The 19,114-nt window shown below is 52.7% G+C and overlaps 7 protein-coding genes across 7 annotated transcripts; 4 read left to right on the top strand and 3 right to left on the bottom strand.

Moving 5' to 3' along the window:
• Positions 1-126: 126 nt before the first annotated feature.
• Positions 127-1,233, top strand: G6M90_00g003950 (uncharacterized protein; the record flags this gene model as incomplete). Its single annotated transcript, XM_014686563.2, has 5 exons — positions 127-283; positions 357-393; positions 453-610; positions 698-947; positions 1,032-1,233. The coding sequence occupies 5 exons, from the start codon at positions 127-129 to the stop codon at positions 1,231-1,233; spliced, it is 804 nt and encodes a 267-aa protein (XP_014542049.2).
• A 2,194-nt stretch (positions 1,234-3,427) lies between these two features.
• DED1_0 (ATP-dependent RNA helicase DED1) lies at positions 3,428-5,502 on the top strand (the record flags this gene model as incomplete). Its single annotated transcript, XM_014686564.1, has 2 exons — positions 3,428-3,612; positions 3,681-5,502. 2 exons carry the CDS (start codon positions 3,428-3,430, stop codon positions 5,500-5,502), a joined length of 2,007 nt encoding a protein of 668 aa, XP_014542050.1.
• A 1,173-nt stretch (positions 5,503-6,675) lies between these two features.
• Positions 6,676-10,369, bottom strand: pmc1_0 (Calcium-transporting ATPase 2; the record flags this gene model as incomplete). Its single annotated transcript, XM_014686565.1, has 5 exons — positions 6,676-7,329; positions 7,399-7,614; positions 7,672-8,775; positions 8,841-9,271; positions 9,325-10,369. The coding sequence occupies 5 exons, from the start codon at positions 10,367-10,369 to the stop codon at positions 6,676-6,678; spliced, it is 3,450 nt and encodes a 1,149-aa protein (XP_014542051.1).
• Positions 10,370-10,470: 101 nt separating this feature from the next.
• G6M90_00g003980 (uncharacterized protein) lies at positions 10,471-10,680 on the bottom strand (the record flags this gene model as incomplete). The annotated part of the gene is made up of 1 exon (XM_066129559.1): positions 10,471-10,680. One exon carries the CDS (start codon positions 10,678-10,680, stop codon positions 10,471-10,473), a length of 210 nt encoding a protein of 69 aa, XP_065986057.1.
• Positions 10,681-13,753: 3,073 nt separating this feature from the next.
• Positions 13,754-14,590, top strand: G6M90_00g003990 (uncharacterized protein; the record flags this gene model as incomplete). Its single annotated transcript, XM_066129560.1, has 5 exons — positions 13,754-13,926; positions 13,985-14,022; positions 14,099-14,338; positions 14,399-14,482; positions 14,541-14,590. 5 exons carry the CDS (start codon positions 13,754-13,756, stop codon positions 14,588-14,590), a joined length of 585 nt encoding a protein of 194 aa, XP_065985771.1.
• Positions 14,591-15,945: 1,355 nt separating this feature from the next.
• Positions 15,946-17,099, bottom strand: acdS (1-aminocyclopropane-1-carboxylate deaminase; the record flags this gene model as incomplete). The annotated part of the gene is made up of 2 exons (XM_014686566.1): positions 15,946-16,805; positions 16,871-17,099. The coding sequence occupies 2 exons, from the start codon at positions 17,097-17,099 to the stop codon at positions 15,946-15,948; spliced, it is 1,089 nt and encodes a 362-aa protein (XP_014542052.1).
• A 724-nt stretch (positions 17,100-17,823) lies between these two features.
• G6M90_00g004010 (uncharacterized protein) lies at positions 17,824-18,927 on the top strand (the record flags this gene model as incomplete). Its single annotated transcript, XM_014686567.1, has 1 exon — positions 17,824-18,927. The coding sequence occupies one exon, from the start codon at positions 17,824-17,826 to the stop codon at positions 18,925-18,927; it is 1,104 nt and encodes a 367-aa protein (XP_014542053.1).
• Positions 18,928-19,114: the final 187 nt, after the last annotated feature.

The raw sequence follows: 19,114 nt of genomic DNA on the forward strand, positions 1-19,114 counted from the left end.
GCCTGGTGAATTCGAGCGATCTGACTTGCCGTCCCGCCTTCGTCTGTGATTTTCTGTGCAGGGTCTCTACGGCCAGAGAAAAAAAGTTCGAGGTGGGTAGACAGAAAACCGAAGACCCCACTATTTATGGGTACCGCAGCCAATCATGAGACATTTGCGGTGAATAGTGCCTCCGGGAGCCGGGCGGTGGAGCATGGCACAATCAATAGGCGGTCTCCAAGACAGGCCATCCTCATTGACGCGCAGCGCTACAGCCTAGCGGGTCAATGGGACATCTCGCGGCGTGAGCTCGTTGCTTCCAAGCAAGCTACATCAAACCTCCATTCACTCATCACTACACCTCCTCTCCTCCGCAGCAACCTACACCAGAAACACCAGAAATAGTGGCAACATGTACGTATCATCCGTCCACAGCTGATCTTTAGGATTGAGTGTCTAACATCACGGTATAGGGAGGTTCTGTTGGGCATTACGGGCAAGGACTTCACCATCATTGCCGCTTCTAAGGCAGCGATGCGTGGCGCAACGATCCTCAAAGCGGACGACGACAAGACAAGAGCGCTGAACAAGCACACCCTGATGGCATTTTCAGGGGAGGCTGGAGATACAGGTACGATGACTTGAAACTCTTTCCGCGGAGTCTCCAGAAGCTGGCATATGACGGACAAACAAAGCCAAATGCTGACAAGCTTTGCAGTGCAATTCGCGGAGTACATCCAAAGAAATGCTCAGCTCTATTCGATGCGAAACGAGACCGACTTGTCGCCCTCAGGACTGGCACACTTTGTTCGTGGAGAGCTGGCTACGAGCTTGCGATCGCGCCACCCTTACAACGTCAACCTACTGATGGGAGGAGTTAATCCCATTACGGGAAAACCTCACTTGTACTGGCTGGATTATTTGGCGTCCCTAGCCGAGGTTCCTTATGCCGCTCATGGTTATGCGCAGTATGTACATCATTAACAGGAAACCTATTCTCAACATTCTCGTTGAGCATCATCCATTATTTGCTAACGTCGATCTCTGCGAAGATACTACTGCCTGTCTATCCTGGACAAGCATCACCACCCTGACATTACTCTCGGCCAGGGCATCAAGCTTCTGACGATGTGCACGGATGAGCTGAAGCGACGGTTACCGATTGATTTCAAGGGCATGGTGGTCAAGGCAATCAAGGCAGACGGAATTGTAGACATAGTACTGGATGATGACAAAGTTGTGAAGAGCGCTTAGAGGTGGGACGAAAGGCGGAACCTGTACTAATATCACGACAACCGGCTTTAGAGGCTGACAAATAAGACGATGTCTTCTAGACACCACGTACGTGGCCCTCAGATGTTAATGTAGGCCACTACCAATATGCTCTGCAGAACAGATGAACTGAGGATGATGTGTGTACTATTTGCCTTGGATCTAGTGGGTTACATTGTGTTGCCACAAGTATTGAGGCTTACAAAGATGATTAACTATTGCCTTCAGGCATGTACGGCTGTATACCCGGCAAGTCCACTGGTGGAGTATTTATCTTTTGCTGCGCACAGTGGGATCGTTGTCAGTTCTGTGACGCAGTGGTTTGGAGTAGTATAAACAAGGTGGCAATTAGGCAACAGGCTGAACTGCAAGAACATGGACGACAAAAAGTCAACCGGTGTAGTAGTCCTGTCAACATTGAAGTTAATTTGGTGCCTAGCCCGTAGCACGTGCCAACGTCATTGAGGTGTCAAGGTGGACGGACTACGGCGTTACGCCACCCAAAAGAATTCTGGTGATACTGGCGGCGTGGCGAGGGCAAAGTTGCCAATATTGGGCCCAGAAATTGCCAAAGTCTGGGAGTCAATGGTCGGAAACTTCTCGGCTGAAAGGAAATGTCAAGGTCAACCGAATATGGCGCTACGCGCAATGCCCTAAACTGATGACAGATATTGCCCTAAACCTGCTTGTTTCAGATCATCTTGGGTGTTCTCTTCGTTGCAAAGCTGAGGCATTCTGAACGTCAGCTCCCTACGCGCAAACCTTTTCTTACATAGGAGGCACTGTAATGTAACTGGGCGAAACGCCTGTGTGAGCGACAGTTAAAACGTCGGCAGGAAGAAGTATTAGATTAGAAGAACTCGAATCGCGGACGTGGAATCAGCAATAAAAAAAGGTGCTACGATCCTGGTGGCAGACTGCTTCTTCACGCACGTGAGCTGGGCTTGAGCATTCCATCTCCCATCCCATCAGATGGTCGAGGGTTTGTCATGACGTTAATACCACCGGCGTTTGTGCCACAATGGTATGGTCCCGTGGAAGCAAGTACCTCCGAGGTAAAAGTCTGAGTCGTGGCCAACCCTATTTGTAGGCGGACTGGCCGTCCTATACTTGCGGGGTACCCAGGTAGCTAAGGCGCCGGTTGGTCGGGGTTGCCTTGGATAGATCCTGTCAATGATGGTTTGCTTCCGCCGGATTACCATGACGGCGCCTAACGTGGAGACGAGGGTTGTAACTATCTGGTCGTAGGCTTTGGACGGCGCTCTCTCCAGTGATCTATCAACGAGGCTTGCAAGAAGAGCGACGGGAAACTCGCCAGTTTCTGAAGCTTGGCTTTGACTTTTACACAAAACGGCTGCTAAAGCCAAGGGCGGTGGTCTCCGTACCGAGTACGGAGTAGATCTTGCGATCACTACGGAGTACTCGACAGACATCAATGGAAGCCTCTAGGTACTTAGTACCTGGGTACTTCAGTACGCGACGATCGCAGCGTCAAATTTCTAGTGTCTCGTTGGCTAGCGCCTGGGCCTGGGGGCTGCCGCAATGCTCTGCTAGTGGCTGCCACCAGCTGATCTGGAGCCCCGAGGTGCGCAGGTGCGTCTTGTAAGTGGTCCAGTCGGTGTGCCAGCAAAAGAGGCAGAGTAAAAAAAAATTTGACCCTCCTCGATTGGGCACTAGCCTCTTTGTGGTGGCCACCCGCGAACCGATTTTTTCCCCTTCCCTTTTTCGCCTCCAACGTCTCGCTCGTCCCTTTTCCTTTCCTCCCACAAACTCAGACCTCTTTACCACAAAACCTTTCATCTCCCCTCCTCTCATCCTCTCTCATCATCTAAGGTCATCGTCGAGACCGTCTGTCTTTCCTTTGAAGATTCTGTTTGCTTCTTCGAGGGATCGTGCAAGCACCCGCTGTTTTTCTTTATAATATATCCGGGGAAGAAACCCAGGAGCACAGGCCCTTCTTTTCTTTCTCTTCTGTCACATCGTTTATAGTACGACTCGGCAGACACGCGGTTCTGATTTCACTCTTTCGTCTTTTTGCGAGGGTGATTCTCCCTACTACGATCGATTTCTTGTCTCGTTTTTCGCATCTTTTGTCAGATACGAAGAGCATATTTTGCGAAGTCCACGCTACGACGAACCGAAGAACCCATACAACAACTCACTCTTCACTTTCAACATGGCGGAACAACTCAACATGGGCGGCTTGAGCCTTGGCGATGGCCAACAGCCTCAACGCTCGTACATCCCGCCCCATATGCGAAACCGTCCTTCTGCTGCACCCCCACCCCCCGCTGCTGCTCCCATGAACGGCGGTGCCCCCAACGGTGCTCCCAATGGCCTCAGCAATAGCTCTTGGGCTGGGTAAGTCTTGTCCTTTGCTCTCCTTTTGTATACCTACAATCGCACAATGGCTAACGTGAAATCGACAGCAACAACACTAACTATGCTGGTCGCCAGCAGAACAACTTTGCACCCGACGGCGGTGCCCCCCCTACTTTCCAGAGTAACCGTCGCGGCGGTTGGGGTGGCCGTGGAGGTGGTTACTCAGGTGGCCACGATGGTCACTCTGGCGGTGGTGGCTACACAGCCCGAGGCTCTGGCGATGGCCAGTGGCGCGATGGAAAGCACATTCCCGGACCGGCTAACCCCCGTCTGGAGCGTGATCTCTTTGGCACAATAGACGATCCTTCCAAGCAGCATACCGGCATCAACTTCGAGAAGTACGACGATATCCCCGTTGAGGCGTCTGGCCACGATGTCCCTGAGGCCGTGCTCCAGTTCACCACCCCCCCTCTGGACGAACACCTCTGCCGCAACATTGAGCTGGCTCACTACAAGGTTCCCACCCCTGTGCAGAAGTACTCTATCCCTATCGTCATGGGCGGACGCGATCTCATGGCTTGTGCTCAGACTGGTTCTGGCAAGACTGGTGGTTTCCTCTTCCCCATACTTTCCCAGGCGTTCATTAATGGCCCTTCGGCCGTGCCAGCCAATGCTGCTGGCCAGTTTGGCCGTCAGCGCAAGGCCTACCCTACCTCATTGATCCTTGCTCCCACCCGTGAGCTGGTTTCTCAAATCTATGACGAAGCCCGCAAATTTGCCTACCGATCCTGGGTCCGCCCCTGCGTTGTCTACGGCGGTGCCGATATCGGCTCCCAGCTCCGCCAGATCGAGCGAGGTTGTGACCTCCTGGTTGCCACTCCTGGTCGTCTGGTCGACCTGATTGAGCGAGGCCGCATCTCCCTCTGCAACATTAAGTATCTTGTTCTGGATGAGGCTGATCGCATGCTTGACATGGGTTTCGAGCCCCAGATCCGTCGCATCGTTGAGGGTGAGGACATGCCCCCTGTGGCTGATCGTCAAACTCTGATGTTCTCGGCCACCTTTCCTCGCGACATTCAGATGCTTGCCAGAGATTTCCTCAAGGACTACGTTTTCTTGTCCGTCGGTCGTGTTGGTTCCACATCCGAGAATATCACTCAGAAAGTCGAGTTTGTTGAGGACATTGACAAGCGATCTGTCCTCCTCGACATCCTCCACACCCACGCCGGTGGTCTGACCCTTATCTTCGTCGAGACCAAGCGCATGGCCGACTCGCTCTCCGACTTCCTCATCAACCAGAGCTTCCCGGCAACCTCTATTCACGGTGACCGTACCCAGCGCGAGCGCGAGCGTGCCCTCGAGTTCTTCCGCAATGGTCGATGCCCGATCCTGGTAGCCACTGCCGTTGCTGCTCGTGGTCTTGATATTCCCAATGTCACTCATGTTATCAACTACGATCTGCCCACCGATGTCGATGACTATGTCCACAGAATCGGTCGTACTGGCCGTGCTGGAAACACTGGTATTGCCACTGCTTTCTTCAACCGCGGTAACCGTGGTATCGTCCGTGAGCTTATGGACCTTCTCAAGGAAGCCAACCAGGAGGTTCCCGCCTTCTTGGAGGCCATTGCCCGTGAGTCATCCTTTGGCGGCGGCGGCCGAGGCGGCCGATCTCGTGGTGGTGGTGGTGGTGGCCGTGGCTCGGCTAATCGCGATTTCCGCAAGTTTGGCGGAGGTGGTGGCGGCGGCGGCGGCGGCTTCGGCGGCAACAGCGGTGGTGGTTTCGGTGGTCCCCAGCAGACCTCTGGCTACGGCGGCGGCTTCGGTGGTCCTCAGGGCGGCTATGGAGGCGGCGGCGGCGGCGGTTACAGCGGCGGCGGCGGCAGCTACGGAAACCCTGGCGGCCCTGGCGCTCAGTCCTGGTGGTAGAGACTTGATCTGCTACCACCATCTTTTCGACCACGATACAGTGGTTGCACATGAATCTGTGCATTTTACACGCACTGTGATTTGAACACTGCATTTTTTGTTGCTGATGCATACATTATTTATTTCTACTTGTTGTTTTCTCACTTTATATGTTACTTTTTCAATGGTTTTTTTTGGACGGCACGGCGGCATCATGACCTGCGAAGACGGATGAGTGCCTACTAGGTTCACCGGCTTTTTGGCAGTATACGGTCACGGGGCATTCACGAAGCATCTGATAGATTGCATTTGTTTTGATTTCGACACCCTCCTCGCTTGATACCCCTTAGACCGAGAGATGGGGGAACTGAAGGCACTGGCGGAAACGTGGTGATATATAATGGATCTGAAGAAGAGAAAAGCAGGTCCGGTCATGAGCATCACGATTTCTGTATGTTTCTTTCGCCTAGAGAGGGCGTTGTTTTCCCTTTCCAAGGGGCATATTTTTCGCTTTCATGATAGAGGGTCATGGTATCGCCGTACAGATATAGACAAAAGTGGATTTACTCGGTTCTCTGGTCGGAATTGCTCATTTTGGTCTCTCGATGGAGAGATGTCCGAATGAAAACAGACGAGAGCAATGAACATAGATGTGGAGGAAAGAAAGGTCACTTGGGCCAGTTTTCCTCTGTTTTATATTCGGAGAGCATGGACGAGGCCGCACTCGACGCATAGGTTATGGATTTTGGTTGGGCACGGCACGCATCAAAGGGCTCTCGTTCTTATTGGCAGCCGTTTTGCACAGAGGAAATGGGACACCGGACTTGGGTTTTAGAGGATGCCCAGGTCACATTGTCCCGGTTGCTTTGTGCCTCATGAATAGATAGGACAACCAGAGCGGACTGAGGAGTCCAAAATAAAAAAAGGACAGACGCTTTTTTGCAACATTCGATTCTTTGGTGCCTCTACATTTTGACCAAATCTAGGTTTTAGTGACGTGATGGATTTCCAATAGGCCGGCATTTCATTAGGAAGATGGCGTAGGGACACTGTGGGCAACAGGAGGATGGTGCGTGCTCTGCATGTGTCGTTAAGTTTAGTTCGTAATCTATCGTAACATCTGCTATGAAGGAGCTGTAGACTTCTACCAATACTAAGAACAAGGCAGAAAAAGGAACACACAAAAGTAAGTCATCACGGCGAGCGGCCCCTTTCGACATGAGTCGGCTCAACAACAGCCGGCAGTGGCTCATCCACCACAATAGCAGGCGCATTTACCCGCGGCTCAGGAGCATCGCCGTCGACGCGGCCCTCTTCCCTCTCCGCCTCATCGCCTCTCTTTGACCTCTTCAACCCGCCGACGAGCCTCGCCCACACCCGCCCCGAAGCACGATACACGGCGACAAAGGGGTTGCCCACGACGCCGGCAGCCGCGCCAAACCACTCATCCCGGAACATGCGCACCAAAACAGCCCACGGGAGACATATGCATGCCACCAAAACCGAGATGGCCCACTGGTCGCTGGTTAACCCGCTGGGGCTGATGGCGAAGGGGCTGCCGCCGACGAATATAATGGCTACTTGAAGGCCTACCATGAGAACGTTAATCAGGATAAAGAAGTAGTTGCGGTGGATGCCCTCAAAGATGTTGAGCTTATTATCGAGGCGCCGGCTATTGAACTCGTTGAATATTTGCATCCATACAAAGGTGTTGAAAATGAGGGTGTCGAGCTGCAGCCGGACTTGGGGATCGTCGGTGTTGTAATTGAGGAGGCTGCCGCCGGCAAAGTACAAGGTGAATGTGGCGGCGAGTTGGAATATAGACTGTCCGATGATCATTTTCCACATCTACAAGGCATTGTCAGCTTTGAGGGAGGCTGTGGAGGAAGAAAGAAAGAAAGAGGGGGGAGACTATACGTTTGTAGTGATGAGAGGTGCCTTTTTGCCCTGGGGCGGACGGTCGAGGATCTTTTCGGTTGGGGGATCCGTGGCCAGCGCCAGGGCGGCAAAGGTGTCCATGATGAGGTTGACCCAGAGGAGTTGGACGGCTTTGAGGACAGACTTCATGTCTGGGTCGTAGACGGCGGTGGTAAAGGCGAGGACAACGGCGGTGATGTTGACGGTAATTTGGAACTGTGGGAGGTCAGCATGCTACGAGATGGCCGTGACAAAGGGGGAGGTGGCTGTTACCTGGAGGAACTTCTGGACGGCGTCGTTGACGGCTCTTCCCCATTTCAAGGCTGTTACAATGGATGTGAAGTTGTCGTCCATGAGGACAATGGCGGACGCCTCCTTGGCGACTTCTGTGCCCGAGATTCCCATTGAGAAGCCGACATCGGCTGCCTTCAGAGCCGGTGCGTCGTTGGTTCCATCGCCCGTCACTGCAACCGTCTCGCCGAGCTCCTTGAGCTTGGTGACTAGAACCCGCTTGTCTTCTGGAGATGATCGGGCGAGGACCTGCAGCTTGGGCAGCACGGCTTCCATGTCTGGGTCGTTGAGCTTTCGAAAGACGGGACCTTCCATGACGACGCCGCCTTGGGTATAAATCCCACACTCGGCGGCAATGGCTCTCGCCGTGACAATGTTGTCGCCTGTCACCATGCGGACTACGACGCCTGCGTGCTGGGCTTTGCGCACAGCCTCGGGGACGCCTGGGCGGACGGGATCCTGGATGCCTACCACGCCGAGGAACACGAGATCGCAAAGGAGGGAAGGGAACTTTGCCTGGCCGTCTGCTATTTCAGCGTGCGCGGGGGGCCACGATTCGTAGTCTTTGTAGACGAGACCGATAGTTCGGAGGGAGTTGCTTGCGTACTGCTCAATGGTGGAGAGAAGTTGGCGTCTTTTAGCGGTCGCGAGGTCGTCTTCCGCGAGAGATTGCGGATCGGCAATGGCAGAGCAGTATCCAAGGAGAATCTCCGAGGCCCCCTTTACCAGGAGGCGGTATCCGGAGCCGTCTTGGAGACGAACCACGGAGCCCATGCACTTCTTGTCGGAGTCAAAGGGGAACACGCGCACGACCGTCTCGTTGGCACGCGTCTCGGCCAGAGACTGCAGGCCGAGATGATCCCTGGCGAGCTGGAGGAGAGCGGTTTCAGTCTTGGACCCGATGAAGGCGGGCTGGCCGTTCTCTTCGCCTTCAAAGGCGGTCGAGTTGACGGCAACGGATTGCGTGAGCAGGGACTTGGTGTCAGGAGGAAGCTGGGATGCCCACTGGGAAACAGACTCCGTCTCTGACTTGGAGAAGCTGGTTGTGCCGAAAGTACCGGCCACAACAGTCATTTTGTTGGTCGTCTACAAGCAGAATTAGTTGAATATTCTCGTGGTTAAGTCCCGAGTAAGGGGCGTTGTCTACTTACCAAAGTACCCGTCTTGTCGGAACAAATCGTCGTGGCATTGCCCATGGTCTCGCACGCACGTAGCATTCGCACCAGGTTATTCTCCTTGAGAAGTCTCGTCGTTGCAAATGCAAGTGCAAGCGTGACAGCCAGGGGCAAGCCCTCGGGTACAGCCACCACTATGATCGTGATGGCGACGATGAGAATGTCCATGAATGCAGAGGCCTTTACGGCCGAGGAGCGATCGTCGTTGGGAAGGTCGACGAGGAAGCGGACGAGCAAAATGAAGAAGAGGAGGGCGGCGGCGGCGCTACCGAGCTTGGCGATGGCCAAGGCGAGACCTTGGAGTTTCTTTTGTAGGGGCGTGTCCTCGACCTCGGTGCGGACCGACATCATGATCTTGCCAAAGGACGAGTTTACACCGACCGAGGTGCATACAAACGTGCCCATGCCTGGAGAATTGTCAGGAATTTGGTGTTCGTGAGATCGATCGGGGGAGACTTACCTTCAAGGACTTTTGCGCCGGAGATGATGAAGGGATCCAACTTTCTGGGGTTGTGGCCGGCTTCCAAGGCCCTCATGACGTGGTCGCCGCCCGTCTTCTTGAGCGCATCCGACTCACCCGTCGCAGAAGACTCGTCACACTTGACATCGTGGCCGTCGATAAAGATACCATCCACAGGGATCAAGTCGCCGGGTTCCAGGTGCAGCACGTCGCCGACCAGAATGTCGTGGACGTTGATCATGAATGATTTCCCCGAGCGTATGACCTTGATCTCGCGGTCCTCCTTCTTAGCGTTGAGCTTCACAAACGCCTTTTCCTTTTGCCAATCATTGAGAGAGGCAACAGCAGTAACGACGATGATGGCAACGCAGATGGCTACGCCTTCGACCCAGTCTACTGGCGGCGGAGCACCAGGCTCCTTGTGCACACCAAATGTTTCGTATAAGCCCAGGGCGAGGGAGATGACGGCCGCCACGGTCAGCAAGATGAGGACCTTGTCGTTGTACGCATTCCACATCAGCTTCCACAAGGGGGTCGGCTTCTTTGCAGGGAGGATATTGCGCTTGTACACGCGGATGCGGTCGGTGAAGGCCTCGGACGAATGGTTTGGGTTGGGGGCAGACTTGTCCTCGCCGATGCTGCTCAGAGCCGACGAGCGGACGGCTTGGTCAAAGGAGATGGCGCCAGGGACAGATGTCTCGTCGACGTTGAGGCCGCTGGCCGTGTCTGTCTGCAAGCCCTTTGCGATGCCACGCAGGCCGCCCAGGGCTTGGAAGGCGGCCAGGGACTTGGGATCCAAGAGCTTGCTCAGCTGGCCTGGGGAGAAGGCGAACGGGTTGTTCTCCACGCGGAAATACTCTTCGGTGCCGGGATCTGGCCGCAGGGCCGCGGAGAGCTCATCGCTGATGCTGGCCGTCCGGCTGGTGGCCACGGTCGGGGTGAGGAAGGGATTCGACGAGGCAGACGTGATTGTATCCGCGGAGCTGAGGGCGCGAGGCCGCCCGCCGACCTGCAGCAGGGACGAGGAGGACTTTTCACTCGCCATGATGTATCTTGTGAGCGGCGATACGGCGGCATGTGACGCTTCAAGGACGCAATGTGGTGGATGTTGATGACTTGATGCTGCACGGCGGCGTCTGCCAGCACTCACAAAACAGGGACGAGCGAGGGCAGTTCATGAGATGCCAAACCGGCCGCGAGTTTCAGAGACGTATTCAGAGGCTGAAACTCTGCGGCCTCGACAGGAAGCGAGGCCAGATGATAATCGACAATGGGCGCGCCGGCAAAGTGTACGTGTGTCGTTGGCGGAGATGGGGGAGGCTGCGCCTCGTTCGCCTCCTCTCGCAGCCCGTCCATGGATGAGCCAAGATATTATGTGCTCGCACGCCTGTCGCGGCCAGTGCTGGACTCAGCGCTCTCTCGTCAGACTTTGTCCACTTTCCCATGGCAAAGGGGCGCAGCATTGGACAGAGTTTTTTCGTCCGTCTCTGTGTGGTTTGGCGACGACGGCCAAGACTTTTGGCGTCGGCTTAGACGTCGAATGGCGGTTGCCCGATTGGGAAGGTTTGGCCTGCGTCAACCTTTGAACCTTCCCAGTTCCCACCGCCACCGATTAAGCTTGTTTGGTGGCGTTTGCCCAAACGTCGGCGACAGAGCGGCTTTGAGTCGTTTTCCTGGCGAATGAAATGGCTTTGACCGAGTTGAGTTGGTTGGTTGAGGTTTCATTGTTGGCTCTTTACCCTCAGCGTTCCATAAACGTTTACACGTTGACCTTATTGGGGCGTGATTTAGTTGTCGGAGCGACTAGACTGCTCTTTGTTTGAAATACCTGAGCCTCGAAGCACCTCGACTCTCTTGCAAACACAGCCTCCATCGGCGGCCGGACTAGGTGCTGGACATGATGAGCCCGGTCGGCTACAGTCATACCCGGCATAGTGCCATCTTTTGCGAGAGATGCAAAGCTGACCCAAACTTGGTATACTCTTCCACCGAAAATCAAAATCCGACACTTGATACATGCCGTGGTGCTGCCGTCCACTGTCATCGCATGCGAAACAAACAATGTTTTCCTGCTATAGAGACAACTACATCGTGGCTGTGATGGTTTCCAGCTTCATTTTAAATATGGTTCACACACGCTCGCTCAAATTAACGAACACGAAGCCACCGGAGAATATCCCAGAGTCGAGAGTTGCATCTTGCCAACTATCAGGTACTTATCGCCCGAAAAGAAACCAAAACTCGGCATCTACTGCCTCTTGGCAATGACCAATAAAGCCAAGTCAAACATTAGCTTGATTTGACTTCTGCAGAAAGGCTTGATACGAAGTGTGAGTGCATAGTGCCCTTGATGGCAAACTCACCCAGCAAAACAGCGGAAACAACGGACCTGTGTAAGTTGGTGCGGCGAGGTCATCCGCATGTCCGGGCCATGGGGCGTGCCTACTCTTGTGAGGCAGTGCAAGCGGGGTTGGTCATGATATTCGGAAGGAATAAGCGTGTAATCAAGTCTCCGTCATGACAAGATGGTATGTGTTGTGACAAGTAACCTGTACAAAACTGCCGAATATTGTGTAACCTGGCTGTGATTTTGACGACCACGAGCCTTAAAGGATAGCGATGAGGCAGTGTATCCGGTGTTGGATGCCAGAAAAACTCTTGTATATGCTGAGTATATTGAAACTCTAATGGTGATGCGCCGACATGTTTCGCGAAAGTCGTTGGACTTGACGATGCTTGCACCTTGGGCCGCCAAGCCAGGTAGAATCAAGATCGTGCCTCGTCAACCGATCAATCCATTTAGCTCGCAGGGCTGTGCAAATGTTGGCGATGCCGCAAATTTGCAGGAAATAAGGTTGTTGATGAGGCCAAATCGGCTGAATCTACTCTCCCATCGTGATGATACTTGGTGCGTATCATGGAGTATAGCGGTTTACTTGCCGCCAAGACTCGATTAACTCACCACGGTAAGAAATGGAAGCAAGGACAGACCTCCTCTCTAGGTGGCGGCGGCTGTGCAGCAAGATGCGGAGCAATTTATCAAGAAAATTATCCTGAGCGCGTCATCCCTGAACGCTGAGGAGGGCCAGTCGCCTGCGCTGGATATCGTGACACGGTGACACTCTGAGTTCGCTTGCGGCTGAGTGGAGGTGTCAAGTTCGGCTTGGACACATGCCCTCATGCATATGCAGCTGGGGGGGTATCTGATGCACCAAAAAAAAAGATTGCAGCTCATCAGCTCGGACATGGTCTGAAAGCAAGGCACCGAATAGCCATGGCTCGACTTGGATTGCCACCCTTCTCCGAGATGATGTGTGTCTTGTGGCTTTGGGTCCCCAGCCAACATGTTCGCCTTGACACTTTCCAAACCAACTAGTGTCGAATCTGTGCCCTTGATAGGAACTCCCAGTTCTTATCGCGTCGTCGGATCGTGAGCTAGTCGTCGGGAGGCCTCTCTTCTCCACCACGTGCAATTCATGTAGGAGGAGCCTGCAGTCCCAACCCTCCACTTAAGCTTAAACAAACGCCTTCCCCTCTCGGAGCATAGAAAGGTGGAGAAGACGATGCATCTAGCCAGGACGACTCGGGAGCGGGCGGGTGTTTTCGTTCCTGTTGCGGTGAGACGAGCCGTCTGCCAAGAGTGGCGCAGCAGCTCTCCCCCATCAGAGCTCTTGAGAACGCAGTCTGTGACGAGTTTCAGACCTGTTGGAGGCTGTCGTATGGTTGAACTGCGTATATATGCTGCCAGTTGCTGGTGTGTGTGCCGCAGATTAAAGTTGGACATTGAATGTCAACCAAGTTTGTTGTTTCTGGCAAGTTTGCAGCCCCCACTTCCCCGCACAACTTGGCGAGCCAAATCTGGGGGTAAATAATCCTTGCCAGTTCGAGGTGTTAATGCCGAATGTCTGGGTTCTACCAAACTGATGCCACACTGCCTTGATGAAAAAGAGAGAAAGAGGGAGAGAAAAAGACTTTGTAACCGCCGGTTTGTTTTCGATGGCGTTTGTTTCGGCTGAGAACCTCCCCCCCTCTCATGAGTGACATGAGTGCTTGCTTTCCCTGAATCTAAATTGTTCCATATCTTGAACTGGGTATATGTAAAGCTTACACAGCCCGCGAACTCTGTCGATCATGCTATGTGAACCGCTCCACCAAGGGTACAACTTGATGTAACATCTGTGATGAGTCTTTAATTTTTGATCCATTTTGCAATATTCGTGACAAGTGCTTAGGCAATGAGGAACCATGAGCTTCGATCTCCACGCTAAAGGGACCAACGATCCCCAAGACGTGAGGAACTGGCGGATCCATATGATTGCAATCCTTGCGTCAATGTCCAGGGAACAGCCGTCTCGCTATCTCAACGAGGTCACTGAATGCTGAGCCAAAACACGCAGTGAGATATGACACATCTGTCTTAGGCGGCACCATGGCCTTGGACTCGTTCAGGCAAGACTTTGGCCTGGCAGATGTATCCGTGACGTACAGAGATACGCTCCGAGGAAACATTGTATCGACATTTCAGGCAAGTTGTCTTTGGGTCGCTGTTGACTTTTCCCCTCGCCGCCTTCTATCCGCGGAAGACTCATCGGTATCCTTGAAGTGAGTCCATCTCGCTGGCCCGAGTAGATTGAGTATGAAAATGGGAGCAACAAGTCAGAGCTGACCAAGGCCTCTGGATTGCCTCTCAAGCAGGTGGTAGGCTTGGCTTCGGGGTGAGTGCACTTGGGTTCGCCCGTCGGCCTCGATTTGTGCTTGCCAACTCTACTTCTAGATCAACTACGCCCCAAACGTTTTGCTACAGGGCTCTATGATATCGCAAATACCATTGGAATGATGATTTTCTCGGTGTGGCTGGTCGAAAAGGTTGCCCGGAGGAATGGCTTGATCTGGGGTGCGTTTGTAGGCAGTGTGCCGATGTGGTATATTGGCGCATATGTCATGAGGGCAGACCCGACGCAGGCTGCTGCAGCAGGCGATATGAATTGCCATGGATGGGGCCTTCTTGCCATGGGTAAGCCATCTCTCTTGTATAGCACAAGGGTCTTGTTACTGATCAGTGATGATTGCCAAGTCTGTGTTTACTCGTACGGCATGGTCTACTGTGCTACTTGGCAGGGTATTACGTGGGTGTACTGTAGAAAAATCTTCCTCATTGGTAAGGAAACAAACATACCACGCGAAAAATGAATATTGTGCCACTGATATCGGGATAGACATCCGAATGCTTTGCACGGCCATAGCTATGGCCGACCAGTGGTTTTAGAGTTTTCTGGTCTCAAGAACCACGCCATACATTATTACTTCTCTGGGGTACAGAACATACGTGATCTTTGTAGCCTTGGTGGTGGCTATGGGATTCTGGGCGCTATTCTTTATTCCAGAAACCAAGGGTGTGTGCCGATTGTCCAAAATGTGGCAACATTGCTCTAGCTCTATAAAGGTCTCGCTTTTGAAGATATGGATAGATTGTTCATGAAAAGCACAGTGAAGACAGTTTGGCAATCCCTTGCTCGGAGAAGGACAATGGAGAATGTTCTCGAGAGCGACCAACTACTTGCATGCCGAGTAGTGAAAAAAAGGAGGCCGCGAAGCAGGTAGAGAGAGTCTTATTCTAACAGTAAGCAGTGTATTCTAGAGCTGAGAAAGACTTCTAAATCATTGCCAATAGTACTCCAGATCTCCGTTCTACCATGGCCGATTCTGCAAGTAGAGAAGATAGTTACGCGCTTCATTCTTCAACTAACATTTTATTTCCAGCTCCAATTCTATACATATACGACTTAAAGTCAGAATTGCGAACCCAGAACAGCGTCCTTTAAGATAATTCCTGAATTAAGCAAAGCCGGAATAGAAGTGCTCAACTAAAACTTTCAGCTTTGCCTCTTTTATAAGAGTCTCTAAGTGCTACGCTACTATAATCACAAACCTCATGGAAATTAAACTCAACTTATAATTAGTTAAAAGGATCTTAAATTACTATTACCAACTAGACTTTTGGCTCTAATGAATATCATTATAGACTTTTGTGATCCTGTTACTTCCGTGTTAAAGATTGTAGGCACCTTCCAGTTGTTACTGACGCCTCCAACACTATAAGAAACTTCCAAAAAAAAAAAGTGCCGCGAGTAAAACGCTCGCCGCAGGCGGTATCACACCGCTACTCAAAGGCTATGATCACGGGACCTAGGGCAGAGGCTCGCACCACTTCTTGTATAAATAGAGCGCTTTGGTTAACTAGGCCTTGAGAAAAACCAAGGACCTTTAATACTAAAGACTGTTATCCGATGAATTGAGTTATGTTACTCCAAGCCTTAGCCCTTGTCACACAAATCAACTCGGATAACTTTGCTAGTGGTTAATATAGACGCAAAGCCAAGCCGACAAAATGATACACTCAGCATAACCAGCTAAATAGTGTATTCTTTGGGCTGGCGAAATTATCGTTGCTATGTGGCCGCATAGTTGGCCCGGAGATTACGAGAAAATATCAAACATGACTGCAAAGTTGCACCCAGCCATGAGGTAAGTTGGAAGGAAAGAGCCGACATGGGCCAAAAAGTTCAAGACTCACGTCTCTTGCATGGTGAATCATCCACATGGAGCAAATTCAATGCGCAATCATCTCATGTCAGGGTATGCGCTTAGACTCAACACTCCGCCAGTATGCACGAACAAAACATTACCCCGGAGCTCACCTGCTTCTACCATTCTGCAAACGCCGGTGAAAGCCTTCCCGGAGTAGACGGGATCAACTACTAGTCCTTCAGTGCTCGCCGCTAGCTTGATATACCTCCTAGTCGTGTCATCTAGCCTGCCATACGCATCGCCATGCCATCGCAAATCGATTTCGAAAGCGTTACCTGTGAGGCTATGTTTTTCGAGCCCAATCCTCCGACCAGTGGTTTCTGCAATCCCCGAAACAAGTTGTACAAAGTCTTCCCTGGGCTTCGGGCCTGCTGCCACGCCTATCAACCGCCGTTGGCGTGGCATCCCGCCGGCTCGTTTTTGAAGCTCGTCTACCAGCGCAAAGCCAGCGGCCATGCCGCCAAGCGTACTTCCGGACATGACTGAGAGAACAATCGAGTCAAAGAACAGACCCATTTCTCGTTCCCTCGCCACGAGGTCAAATGCCCATTTGGCGTAGCCCAGGCCCCCCAGTGGATGTGTTGACGCGCCAGACGGGATCCAATATCCCCGTTTCGTATCTAGGAGGTCCTTGGCCGTTACCCCGGGGTGTTCTTCACGCGCTGCAGACATGAGCTCCGTTAAATGCACATTTCCATGCTCGTTGTAGCTTCTACTAAGATGGGGATCCGAAGCATGGCTTCTCTCAGGGACGAGATCGTTGATGACCAAGACGGATTTAAAGCCCAATTTCGCCGCTGCTGCCGCAACCTGGCGAACATGGTTGCTTTGGATCCCACCTTCGGTGACGAGATATTCTGGCCGGGGAGTTTGCGCTACTGCGTCGGCCAATACTGGCGCAAAGTCTGTCAGCTCGTGGGAGAGGCACGACTCAGACACGCAGCTTGGTTTGGCTTACCGTACTCCAGCTTGCGCAGCTTATTGCCACCGCCGCCTCCTAGGCCGCTGTTCATATCCTCGCGACATGCAAACACGCGTGCCGAAGGTTCACCGCCCTGGCCAAGGTGTGATGTCAGGCGATCTAGAGGCTCGATCAACAGAGGTGTCGAGAAAGTTAGTGCCAGCCGCGGAATGGCTGCGAAGTCTTTGGGAAGTGCGGCCATGTTCGCAGTCTCGATGGCCGTCATGTTTTGCCGGCGGCGCAGTTGAGCGGAGATGGATTGGCGGATTGAAGTAGATGCAGCTGGTCGGGTCAATGGTAGGTTGATTCATCTCCATGTCAGCTAATCACTGTGCCTTACGTGCAGCATCAATGTACCAACAATAGCAGGCCGACTGCGAGGCGTAACCGCTTAGTCATTCAACGCCCGCCAAACGACTGCCTCGACGAGTCCTTGGCCCTTTGCTGATTCTCGTCACTGCAGTACGTACGCGGTCCAAGGCAAATGACATCCACCATCATCGCCAAGGATTTTCATTTTGGCTGGTCAGTCGATGTTTGTTCCCAGGCAACTCGGCTCCGCTTGGTTTCTCAGGTACCTGGGGCGCCACACCGAGCCCACTCACGTGCCAGTCTTACTCGGACTTGACAAGGGGCAAGGGATCGCTAGATGTGGTCGAATCATGTACGCGCACCAGTTCCCGTGGCCTCACGTTTGCGGTTCCTTTGATTAAAAGAGATACCAACCGATGATTTCTGTGTTAGAATGAATTGACACCCCTTCTCAGACTTGAATCCGCATCTCTTCGCCACGCGGCTGCTCGAGCCTTGGAGCCAGATGCCACGATGCCCCTGAGAGCAGGCAGAACCAAGGGGGCTGTGCCGACTTGAAGCGGCGCCATTTTCTTCCTTCAGCGATTTCCGACACCAAGACACGCTGCCATTCTCACCTCTTGCACCAGTTGCCGGCCATGGCTCGTGGACGGTCCCCCGTCTCGCTCATGGCGCGAAAACCTCGCATCAAAATCGCTGCGGTAGCGTTCCTGTTATGCGTCGTCTACTTCTATTGGGCTCCCATTGCCGAATCGTCGACATCCATGCAGCGAAGCCATGGTGTTCCAGAGAGCGACCTGCAAACATTCGCGTCGCATGCAATCAACAACACGGTAGTCATTGTCCCGGTGAATACGGGCATGCTCCATTTGATGGAAAACCTGCTCTGCTCTCTTTCCGCGACCTCCTTCAACCCGAAATCCATCGTGTTCTGGGCCCTGGATGAGGGTGCGCAGACCACGCTGGACCGCAGGGGGTTTGCCACCTATCGAGATGCATCTCTTTGGGCCGAAAGCGGCAATCTCAACGTCCACGGCAACACTCCGGCCTACCATCGAATGATGCGCCAACGCCCGCAGTTCTTTGTCGATTTTCTATCCACAGGCTATGATGTTCTCATGATTGATGCCGATCTTGTGTTTTGGCAATCGCCCCTGGTCATCATGCCACAGAACGACAGCGACAGAGCAGCCGTCGACATGGTCTACAGCACCGATGCGCGAGAATTCTACACCAGCCATGATGCCTTCCAAGACGAGTATCGCAGAGGCTCGCTTGTGCCGCCAATTTGCAACGGTTTATTCTGGATGAAGAGCAACAACGAGACTATTTCGTTGTGGTCAGAGATGCTTGATGTGTTTGAAGCCCCCTGGTGGCGGATGGGAATGTATCGGAGCCGCGTATTCCAGGATGACCAGCGCGGCATGGATGTGCTGCTGAACGATGGGCGAGCAGGCCTCGTTGAGCCGTTTCCGAGCGGCATCACCCAAGACATGATACCCAAAAGCAGCAGCAAGAGGAGACTAAACGTGAGATTACTTGACCAAACCCAAGTCGTCAATGGCCAACTGTTCATGTTTCGCGAAAACACATATGCCGAGAGTTTGAAGCAGCTTCGCGGGGAGGGAAAAGATCGAATAGCCGCGCATATGAACTGGAATACGGAGTTGGTTACAAAAGAGGAGGGGGCTAGAAGGAAGAATATATTCTTTCTGGACGAAAATGGCGATTGCAAAGCATAATATGGCGGTATATACATTCAAAGGAAACATGAAGACTTTATTCACCACGCTTAGACTGTTATATGCCTAGTGTATTAATTACATCATAATAGCAACGGTATTGTACTAGACTAGAAATAGATTCTCAGAATTCTATACGTGCATAACTTCTTTTCAACTACGTTCTCGGCAACACAGTGGTACAATC

The sequence above is a fragment of the Metarhizium brunneum genome, chromosome 1, assembly GCF_013426205.1.
Source record: "Metarhizium brunneum chromosome 1, complete sequence".
In the NCBI taxonomy this organism is placed as follows: Eukaryota; Fungi; Ascomycota; class Sordariomycetes; order Hypocreales; family Clavicipitaceae; genus Metarhizium; species Metarhizium brunneum.